Source organism: Pollicipes pollicipes, unplaced genomic scaffold (assembly GCF_011947565.3).
Source record: "Pollicipes pollicipes isolate AB1234 unplaced genomic scaffold, Ppol_2.1 Scaffold_4740;HRSCAF=5597_pilon_pilon_pilon, whole genome shotgun sequence".
NCBI lineage: Eukaryota > Metazoa > Arthropoda > Thecostraca > Pollicipedomorpha > Pollicipedidae > Pollicipes > Pollicipes pollicipes.
The window spans coordinates 13,917,309-13,928,461 of record NW_023596545.1 but is presented as its reverse complement, the minus strand read 5'-3'; the positions used below and the strand labels follow the sequence as shown (position 1 = coordinate 13,928,461).

The window sequence follows — 11,153 nt, the reverse complement described above, 5'->3', positions numbered from 1 at the left end:
ATGTTCCCAAGGGTAAGGTATTATCACGGTGGTAAGGGTAAGGTAATGCCCTGATGTGATCATGATGGAAACGGTAAGATAACATCGTGCTGTGGTCATGGTGGTAAGGGTAAGGTGACAACGCGCCCTCGCGTTTGTCCTCACGCATTGTTCTTGCTCCTAAGATTACGAACACGCAGGCGAAACATTTTTGTATAATTCGTTTCAAAATTCGATTTTACAGAAGGATGGACGTTCTCAGCTAGACATGGGTTGATCTATTTCATTTTTAGCCTCATTTCCATTCCCTCTTGGACATTCATGAGACCCCTTACCCATTTCGGCCCAGAGGCCCCTATTAGCAGTGCACTAGGGAGCGCACTATCGTTGCCAGCCAAGAGCTGAAAGGCCATTCCATCCCAGCGCAGGGTGCCAACCGGTCGTCATTATGGCGACACGGTGGCGGGGTCTCCTGGTCGATCCAGAGGCCCTCGGACATAAGCATCATACATTGGTCCCCTCCCTGGTGCAGGAGGCCCTCTGAACCGGGCATTTGGCCCCAGATCGACGCCGGAGCCCTCATTGAAGCAACAAGATCTCTAAGCGCCGCAGGTGGCTCAAACATTGACACAGAGACTCCGGTTCAGATTAACAGATACTTGACTGAAATGGGGTGGAGCCCCCCTCCCCCTATCCAGTCCTGTGCTCTGACTGGCACCAGACCCTTCCGCTACCTCACTGTGAACTTTTTCCATCATAAATCATATATCATTTCATTATCAGAGAACCCCGGCCAACGTAAGAGGTCCTCTGAAATTTGCGGCCCCCTACCTTACTGAGATCTCAAGCCAGTCCTTTGGGACCTTCAGCCCTCCAGTCGGGCAATTGATATTTGGTTCCGAGGGTCCTTCTGGTCACTGAGCCCCCTGAAAAGGCCCCTGGCCGACTCGGGGCCACTTACCGACACAGCGCCCCCGTTAGGCACTGCGGCCCCTGACCGTCAGAGAAGCCCCTCACTGTTTCAGGGGCCCCGACCAGTACAGGTCGCGGACCCCGGCCTTATTCCTGTTTTGGATATTGAACCCCAAGGCTCAAAGCGGCACGGGGCTGTTTGATGTTGGTGATCTCTCGCCGAAAAAGAGAGACTGTCATTGTCTCAGGGGGCTCCCGATCAGTAGATAAGGCCTTTTGACCCTACGGGACGGGATCCTAAATGTCGCAGACACGCCTTCGAGCTCTTCAACCTTTCAGTCGGGCTCTTGATGATCGGTCCCGGGTATCACCTTATGTCCCTTGCCAACACGACACCTCCTGTTAGGTACTGTGAGCCTCTGACCGACACAAGGGCCCCCCGTGCCCAACCCTCACTGGCTTAGGTGCCCCGACGAATGAAATTCGCGGGCCTCAGCCTTGTCCCCGTTTGGGAAATCGGCTCTCGGACCCAAACCGTCACGGAGCCAGATGTTCGGTACTGGTGGTACCCGACCGATATACAGGCCCTCGTCGACTCATGGGACCCCAATGTAGGTAAAGAGCCCCCCTGACTCGCATTTCAGGGTCCGACTTAAAGACCAGGGCTTATTAATGTGACCCCGAACCAGCACTTCGAGCCCTCAAACCGGGTCCTTAATCATTGTCCGCCCCTCGGGACCTAAGTAACCCCAATGCTCCCTGCCTGCGCCACTGCAAGAGACACAGACAGAAACAAAGCTTTGTATAGCTGTACCCTGCTCGTGTCTCAGGACTGCTTGACACGTTAGAGTATCTGACAAAGGTGGTCCCTCCAACTTGACGCGTTTTGCTGGAATCGCGCGATCGGGGTCTTCGCTGCAGCCTATCGGCGCCACGAGCAGGACTCTGAATCCAGTCCTGCAATCAACCTGCGAAATTGTTCCCCAAAATGTGCCATGTATTTTCATTTTCAACATGTGGGATGAAAGCTCACCCGTTTTGTTGCTGAGGTCCATGCTGAACGCATGTAAGGTAGATCCTGAAGTGGGCTGGAACGAAGATGGCTTAAGATTCGTATGAAAGGGTGACCAACGCTCCGACCTTAGTTCAAGAGCGTTAACAACTGTCCCAGGCGACCTACACAGATCTCAAAGGGTTAGTAACGTCTCTGACTCACCCTTTGCTCATGCCACTAGTGGGTGACCCATCGTACACTCTGCATTAAAGCATTTGGCTCATCCATGAAAAAGTAAGTGTGAGAGAGCATTGAACGTTAGCGGGAAACTATTTGATTATCCAATGTCGTGCTGTTGTCCCCCACACTCCTGATACTGATGCCATACCCATCGGTTATACAACACCGCACGTCTGAAGATCAGTCTATGAATGACACGATCTGGTCCACCAGCACGCCCCATGGCAGGCTGTGTGTACGCTTGTTCACTTGTACACTGAACCCCGTACACTTCAAAGTCACTGAAGTTTTTGTTTTAGGAAAGAGCGTCCTCAGCCCGCATGCTGCTTCAAGCAGCTTGGAGTTCCGGAATTGATAAGAGAACTCAGAGAGTCAAAGGTAGTGTAATACTTCAGTCACCCTGCCATATCTAGGGGCAACGCCCACAGGGAGTCGTGTTCCGCGCAGCCGGAGGAGCCGTGATGGCCCCCGGGCGGACCGCCACCCGCTGCAGCCGGGAGGCCTCCCACTGCAGACGGAAGGCCTCCCTCCGTCGTGGAGGGTCGCACGGTGTGGCCAGGCGTGCTGGGGTGCAAAGTCTCTCGATAACGTGGCAGAGCGATTCTAGGCTCCATCCACCCCATGCATGCGCAAAAAGGCGAATGTTCTAAAAAGAATAGTTCCGATCCAACACAACAGCGACTCAATTGTAATACCACAAGTATCACAAACGGACGATCCCAACTCACAACACAGAGAAGCATAGTCCTGAGGCGTTCTGTTTTTCTGCAGTTGTATTTCCTCCACTGAACGATCACAAACGGACATTAGGAGCGCGAGAGGGGACGCGCAAGCGTCGACACAAACGAGGGCGAACGCCCACAGTGGTGCGCTTTACGGCACCACACGGCGGTTGACCGAATAGTCAACCGCATCGCACCGACATCGATCGACGCAGCAGTCATACCTCCACTCGACTGACCCACATGGCCACCGAGCCCGCAGCTGGAACGGTGTCGACACCGACCGCGATCAGCGCCCGGCAGGCCGACACTGCTGGGCAGTACGCGCACACCACGGTAGCACCGGCGGCTCAGCGATCCCTGCTGACGGAGCAGCGCCTCCCGGCGACACACTGCTGACGGAGCAGCACCTCCCGGTGACACGCTGCTGACGGAGCAGCACCTCCCGGCGACACACTGCTGACGGAGCAGCACCTCCCGGTGACACACTGCTGACGGAGCAGCACCTCCCGGCGACGCACTGCTGACGGAGCAGCGCGATACACAGCTGACGGAGCAGCACCTCCCGGTGACACACTGCTGACGGAGCAGCACCTCCCGGCGACGCACTGCTGACGGAGCAGCACCGCCCGGCGACACGCTGCTGACGGAGCAGCACCTCCCGGCGACACACTGCTGACGGAGCAGCACCTCCCGGCGACACGCTGCTGACGGAGCAGCACCTCCCGGTGACACGCTGCTGACGGAGCAGCACCGCCCGGCGACACACTGCTGACGGAGCAACACCGCCCGGCGACACACTGCTGACGGAGCAGCACCTCCCGGCGACACACTGCTGACGGAGCAGCACCTCCCGGTGACACACTGCTGACGGAGCAGCACCTCCCGGCGACGCACTGCTGACGGAGCAGCGCGATATACTGCTGACGGAGCAGCACCGCCCGGTGACACGCTGCTGACGGAGCAGCGCGATACACAGCTGACGGAGCAGCACCTCCCGGTGACACACTGCTGACGGAGCAGCGCGATACACAGCTGACGGAGCAGCACCTCCCGGTGACACGCTGCTGACCGAGCAGCGCGATATACTGCTGACGGAGCAGCACCGCCCGGTGACACGCTGCTGACGGAGCAGCACGTCCCGGTGACATTCTGCTGACCGAGCAGCGCGATACACTGCTGACGGAGCAGCACCTCCCAGCGAGACACTGCTGACGGAGCAGCACCTCACGGCGACACACTGTTGACGGTGCAGCACAATACACTGCTAACTGAACAGCGCCTCCCGGCGACACACTGCCGGCTTAGAGCTCGGGGCATTTGGCACATCTGAATCCACTCGTTTAGATGGGCTGGACCCTTGTGGGTATCGTTTGGCAACAGTAATTAGGAACTTGATCCGTACGCTCAAATATGCCGCATTAGTTAAGAATCGCATGGCTCCCCCATATCCACTATGCATATATGGCAGCTTGCCGAGAAGCTACGTAATAGTCACCATATAATCCGAAAACATAGTAGTTGTCTTTTTACAGACCGCCATATTTACACTGCTGTAATGTTTTAGTCGATGCATCTATTCAGGCATCTTTTTTTTCTCACGTGTTCCAGCGCACGCACAACAGGATGACAGGGGCGCAAAGAGATCAAGTTACGGTGGATCGCGTGGTACAATGCCAAATGGCGTGGACGCTTACATTTGTCTACATGTGCATTCGCGACGATACATACTGCCAGTGACAGTTAATAAAAACCGCATTCCACGGCTGCTTTGGTACAATGAATGCATTCTAAGTTATGAATGAGCAGCAGGAAATATGACCGTGGTATAACCTGTCGTATAGCGGTATCTAATGCTACCTATTACAAACAGCTGGAAAATAATCCTGGTGGAAAAGTCAGATATCCACATCCATTTCAATGATTATTTCATCTTACCTGTGCTTGGCATAAACAAAATCAAGACTCAACCGTTCTACAGGGGAGAAAAATGTGGAGTCCTACACGAGTTGAAAAGGCTTTGGATGCCAGACCGCTAACCTAATTGGTCTATTGCCAACGTGTTATCTAGCACAGACTGTTTGGCTTCATCACCCCACCCACCTCGGCTTCCTGAAGCCTGATCCCGTGAGCCCTGCTTGGCATGCACGTTCCGTTTTGCTTTGACAGTTTGCAGTCACAGCTGCATGCCACTGCGGAATCATTTTTTGAAAAGAAGTCCGGAGGCAGACCCGAGTGTTGAAATGAGCCATATTCACATTGCATGGCTGTGTGGATTGGGAGTGTTACACATAAGCCGCGTTTTGCATGCCTACTGGACGTGATAGCATATGTATGAATGACATTAACGTGCAACCTCTAACCATTTCCACCTGGCGGCGTTACTGGAAAGCGTTCACGGGTGGTCTATCGGCTTGTATAACGGGCCGGACTAATGGTGCCACAATCAATCACCACGACTGTGACGGCCGACTCTGACGACTTGTCCTCAATAGAAGCATCTATAGGCGTAGAAGTGCTCCGTTCACTGGGAGTGGGGCCGTCACCCACACCCTGACCCACCCTGACCCAACCTGACCCACCCTGACCCACCCTGACTTACCCTGACCCACCCTGACCCACCCTGACCCGCCCTGACCCGCTCCGACTCGATCTGACTCGACCTAACCCATCCTGATCCACCCTGATCCACCCTGACTTGACCTGACTCGACCTGATCCATCCTGACCCACCCTGACTCACCCTGACTCGACCTGACCGAACCTGGCTCACCCTGACTCGACCTGATCCGACCGGACCCCATCTCAGGGCAGACTCGCGCCGTCCGGTGGCAAGCCGTCACTCGGCGAGGTCATGGGCGTGACCTCGCGGAGCGCGGCCGACATGAGCGGCGCCGGCAGACACAGGAAGGGCGCGGCCACGTGCGAGAAGAACGGCGGTGGAAGGAGACCATGCCGCTGCACCAGCCGCAGACGGGACGCCACCTGCTTCTTCCACTTGGTGCGCCGGTTCTGGAACCAGGTCTTGATCTGCACCTCGGTCAGCTGCAGCTCCTTCGACAGCTCCATTCGCTTGCTGACACTCAGGTACTTGTCTATCTGGAATAGGCCGATCGCTCAGCGTGTATGTTGTAACACAGCTCAAAAGACGTTCACGATATTTAGATGAAAACAATTGAACACAAGCTATGTAATCATCCAAATATTATCAAAAGGCGATATACAAAGGTCAAATACTTCATTCACTGTCAATCTTTTATCAGTCAATATAAGATAGGTTGTATAATTGGTGTACATATATCCAATAGCCCGTATGGAGTGTTGTAAGAAAATCCCGCGACATTTGTGCATGGTGGGGAAATAATTATGTATAACGTATTTAGAGATCTTGACACACCTTTTCTCAGCCTCAGCAGAAGATGACTGTCAGGTGTATGTGACAGCGCTAAAAAGAGCAGATCAGACTGATGCATGCAATAATGCCAATTGGTATCTCAACATGAACACGGAACAACCACGCCCTCAGCAGAATATTTTGTTCCTAGCGGTGACATCGAAAAAATCGGCAAGGGTGTCGTGGATGAGCAGTTTGCTGTGCCATCACGTCATGACTTACGCACTCAGTTACCAAAACTCTTCATGCATTTCAATTCACAATGCGCACGTGTGCGATTTATGTTTGAAATGGGGTGATCGACAACATTGAATTAGATGTGATGCTTGTCTTCTTTTGAAACGATCGCAGTCGCATTACCTTCACCGTGCAGCATCCTACAAACTCTCCATTGGCAAAATTAGGCAAGCAATCAACCGCTCCCAGCAAAGCAATTCAACATGTCGTAAAACGTGTTTATGAACCGAAAATATGTGGCTGCAGATCCCCTGACATTGTGGATATCGCACAGTTGCACCGCCTTGTGACGCATGACTCCCGACAAGAACGACATTAAACATAGCAAGTCAGTGAAAGCCACCCCAAATCGAGAGGTAACTGTAATGCTTCTCAGCATGTTCATACGAGACTTGGTTCCCGGGCTCTGTAGTGGGGACCACCACGACAGGTTATGTCCATTAATACCGATGGAATGAAGCTTTTCTTCCCAAAAAACTGATCCCATCTGGCATGCCCTTTGAGTTGCAACGGATCTAATGTCATATCAAGCAGAACAACACCGTGACTATAGACCAAAGCCGACGCCAGCGTCGTGCAAGGCCTCGGTTGCTCAGCACCCGACCCGTCCGCTTCCGGGAGTACCTGCATCGGGTAGCGGACCGTAATGCTGCACCTCGGAGAGGCTCGTGACATCACTGACTAGGCCGCTGGTCAAGCAACGAGGCAGTCGGACGGCGTGGTGCGGTTAAAGGAGAATATGTTTAGGGAAAAGGTACGCAAACATTAGGCCTTCAGCACATGAATTTCACGAGACCTCATGTTATTGCTTAAATCTCTCCCCTATAGAGCTAATGACAAAGGCTCTTTTCGAGACGCACTTCGGCTTTGAGGAACATCGTTTACTTGCACGCTCAGTTCGTTGCAAGGCTGCGCTTACAGAAAAGTTATGTGCCAGCAACATATCGCGTGGTTCAGTGACGCCAATGTTGAGACTTCCACCACTGCACTTCTGAATCAATGGCTTACTCCACCCGTTGTGCCAATCACAAACGTTCATGTCCACTGACGTCATTTATGCCCGTAAGTGACGGTATGTATTCTGACCACCACACTTCCGGTCCACCAAAGGCTTGATTGTTGGTGTTCGCACGCAGCTTTTTGTCTTTACCGTGCTATTTCTCTTTTTTGAACGACTTTTCAACGATTTTGATATACGAATAAACGAACGAATAAGCCAATTTTGAAAGATCGGCGCGGTATTCCCATGCACAGTTGCGATGAATATCTCACTTACATACATTGTATGCACCGAGATCACCCATTCACCAAAGTGGAATTTTAGAACACAAAGAATAAATTGTAATGTTTTGCCTGAGCGTTAACGAACATTTTGGCCAAAAATCGAACTTAATTGGCTTATTATATTATTTGGTGCCGTATCGACAACCTCAAATGCTTTCATTGAAGTACTGGTCTAAAGACTTCACGCCTGAACTGGATGAGAGCCTCCCCATGTTATACCTCTGTTGTTTTACATTTTCCTATAACATCTGATAAAACACTTCGTAACACTCTACAAAAAACCAGTTTGTGAGAGCCCAGACCGTACCTTGAACTCGTCCTCGAGTCGCTCCAGCTGGCGGGTGCTGTAAGCCTGACGGGGTTTGCGGTCCACACCCGTCTTCCGCACCCGCCGTCCCACCGGCCTCGGGGCTGCAGTCATGGGGTCACAAACGGTCACCACAGCGGTCGGATATGGCGCTTTTCTGACATCAGCGCTGGGCTACTGTATCAGCAGTCACACAGGGTCATTATGCTGGACTGGCATGACACACCGCTGGCCTCAGCGCTGGGTCAGGTCACCAAGGGTCAGATGAGGTCACCTAACCAGTCCGCCTCGACGCCTCGACCTCGGTGCTCTCTCCGGCCTCTGATGAGGCAGTGTAGGCCTTTCGTTGCTAGTTCGTGGCTTTATTAGAGACTACGTGGATATCGTATCAGTGTGATAAAACGATCCAAAACCCTGAGCTGCCGTTTATAAGCATCACACTTTAAATCGCACCTCACATTAGTCGAAGTCATTATCCTTGGGCCTGCGAGGTATGCGTCAACTACATCAATGCTATTATGGAATAAGCCGTTTGAGTTTGTTAATGCAAGATTCCTTTGCATTTGACATTCTCATATGCCCTCACATAGCGTACAAAAACATCACGTCTGGATCTTTCAATCCTCTTAGCAAGGCAAGCATAAAGTATGGAACAATTTTTATCATTAATGCCCGTGTCACAGTCAACTCTCTGAGCGATTCCAAATAAATCATCACATGATTGATGGCGACTCGCAACTTGTCAATTGGGTAAATGTGAGTAGCGCAGCCACTCCTAGCAAACCGCATCATTAGCAAAGACAAGAACATTCATGTTGACCTTCCCGCTCCATGTGTTTCCGCAACTAAAAGAGTACCACACGTACAGGTCAAGACATGCAATTGTCGCAGATGACTTGGCACTCACATTTCCTTCTCCCCAAAATGTATTATTACTGAGCTGCTCCTAATTATTGTCACTCCCCGGGCAATCTTAACACATGCCTGAATTATACCGATAAATGTGCTGAAGACAGCTGGCTCATGTCGTAGTTGCTGAGGCATTGCAGTCTAGCAGATGTGTTTTTTTCAAGACTGACCTAATCTTGCCAACGTGTATGATATTACGACTCGTTAGCAAATATGCATCGTTACTTTCTCTTTCTTTTTTAATTGCGAGGCATTTAGCTGGGGAAGAAGAGCTGGAGCCCCCCCCCCCCTGCTTTAAAAGTGAAAGGATCATCTCCGCGCAGAAAGACGTTTGATGATGATGGTATGCTGGGGGTTCACTTTGTTGCCTTTTAATGCTTGCCTTTTTCTTGTATATACATATATATATATATATATATATATATAAACATATATATATAATAAAATCGCTATTAGCAATATTGCAAGACACGTCCTTGCAACATATGCTGCCTGCATTGTTTTCAAATATCGTTCCTCACCAGTATGTCTTGTATGCATGCTTTATCTCTGGTAAGTCTCATTTGATTCAAATTTCATCAATTCACATGGCACCAAAGCACGAAGCTAAAATTGTTCTCAGCAGAGACTATATGTCAGATATTCTCCAAACCTGTGCCAGTTTGAACAAAGTTCTTGTGAAACGCCCATAACCTAGTGAAAGAATCTAAGCTCTTGGGGGAGGGGGCGCATGATCCTTGTGTCCCTTCCCCCATCTGGCCACGTCTCTGCGTAGATCGAGCATTTACTTGCATCCTGAGGTTCACCGATATAGGTCAAATGAGCATGCGCACGCTTCTTGCAAACGGTTCAAAAGCAGACTGCAATGATTAGGTGAAAAACCAGTAATACAAGACAGGCAAAATCTTTATGTGAGCACTGGTTTTAGCTACTTTGTTTCCTCCATCTCGGCCACAAATATTGCCAGACTGGATAACATCAAATGACTGCATCAGAAATATAAGACTTTTCAAACTGTCTTACAACAAAATGCATTTTATAGACGGTTTACGCTTCCCTGACTTCAAACACTTGGTTAAGAAGAATACTAACTACAAGGACCGCTTTGTTGGAAGAAAATGTGGAAGTCCGGTTGCCATCGGTGGTGTAATTGGGGTTTCACAATACCGTATATTATCCATAAGAGCGCCAAGTCATCCGTAAAGCTTTAAAGCAATAATGTAAAACCAAGCATGGACTTCACTTGTGTCCTGTATTACGAGTGGCATCGCATCAGGCGACAACACTGTACTACATTGCGGCTAATGATGATCACTTACCACGATTTAACTTTGCCGGGTGGGCGCTGCGTACCCTAACATTTCACCCACCTTGCAGACCGAACAACGGGTTCTTGCCGATTAGCTGGTTGTAGAAAAGCGGCGCTAGCGTCGGACACTGCAGCGTCATCAGGGAAGTCTCGCCGGGTAGACTCATCGGACCGCGTCCGGGCGTCATCAGGCCGCGGACGGGCGTCATCGGGCCCAGCGGGGGCGTCACCAGCGGCGGCGGCGGCGGCGGCAGCGGCGGCGGCGGCGGCGGCCTCGGTGCGTCCTCGGTCGGCCCAGAGGTCGAGCTCACCTGGTCAGCGTCATCGGCGCCGTCCTCCTCATGCAGCAGGTGGGCGATGCTGAACCCATGCGGTCTACGGACCGGTGCCGAAGGCGGGGTCGGCTCCGCGACGACCGCCGGCGCCTCGACCGGCACAGGCTCCAGCTCGGTCACCTCGGTGCAGGCGGCGGCCGGCGGCGGCTGGCTGCCCGGCGCCATCTCGGCCATGCCGGCGCGATGGCGTCTGGCAGGGCGGCGTCTGTCAAGGGGCAGGCCGGCGCGTGCTCGCCGCAGACGGTGTCCCTGTGCCGTCGGCCGGCCCCGGCGTGCCTCTCATCTCGCCCTCCGGCCCCTCTCCGGCTGCCGACGGCAATCTCTGCCGACGCCGCCGTCGTTTATCTTTATTTCTATTTTCCATGATTTCGGTGAGATCCTCCAGGTGCGCGTGATTGCTCATTTCATATTTACCGCGTAATGGGCCCGCCGATTGGTCGGCTGACTGGGCGGGGCCGCGGCGGAGAGCTGCCATTGGTCGGCTCTAATTGCAGACCGCTCGTTGCAGATGGGAAGGTGACGGCCGCGGCGC

General features: G+C 52.3%; 1 protein-coding gene across 1 annotated transcript; it reads right to left on the bottom strand.

Annotated features, from left to right (window-relative positions):
- Window positions 1–5,490: 5,490 nt before the first annotated feature.
- On the bottom strand, window positions 5,491–10,506 carry LOC119099410 (homeobox protein ceh-19). The gene is made up of 3 exons (XM_037222554.1): window positions 10,348–10,506; window positions 8,069–8,172; window positions 5,491–5,945 (listed from the first exon to the last, which is right to left on the bottom strand). The coding sequence occupies exons 1-3, from the start codon at window positions 10,493–10,495 to the stop codon at window positions 5,652–5,654; spliced, it is 546 nt and encodes a 181-aa protein (XP_037078449.1). The 5' UTR covers window positions 10,496–10,506; the 3' UTR covers window positions 5,491–5,651.
- Window positions 10,507–11,153: the final 647 nt, after the last annotated feature.

Coding starts and splice junctions, on each gene's coding strand:
- LOC119099410 (XM_037222554.1), bottom strand. CDS start 10,495: ATGACGCCCGTCCGCGGCCTGATGACGCCCGGACGCGGTCCGATGAGT. Junction 8,173..10,347: donor CCCGTTGTTCGGTCTGCAAG/GTGGGTGAAATG, acceptor CCATGACTGCAG/CCCCGAGGCCGGTGGGACGG. Junction 5,946..8,068: donor GACTCGAGGACGAGTTCAAG/GTACGGTCTGGG, acceptor GGCCTATTCCAG/ATAGACAAGTACCTGAGTGT.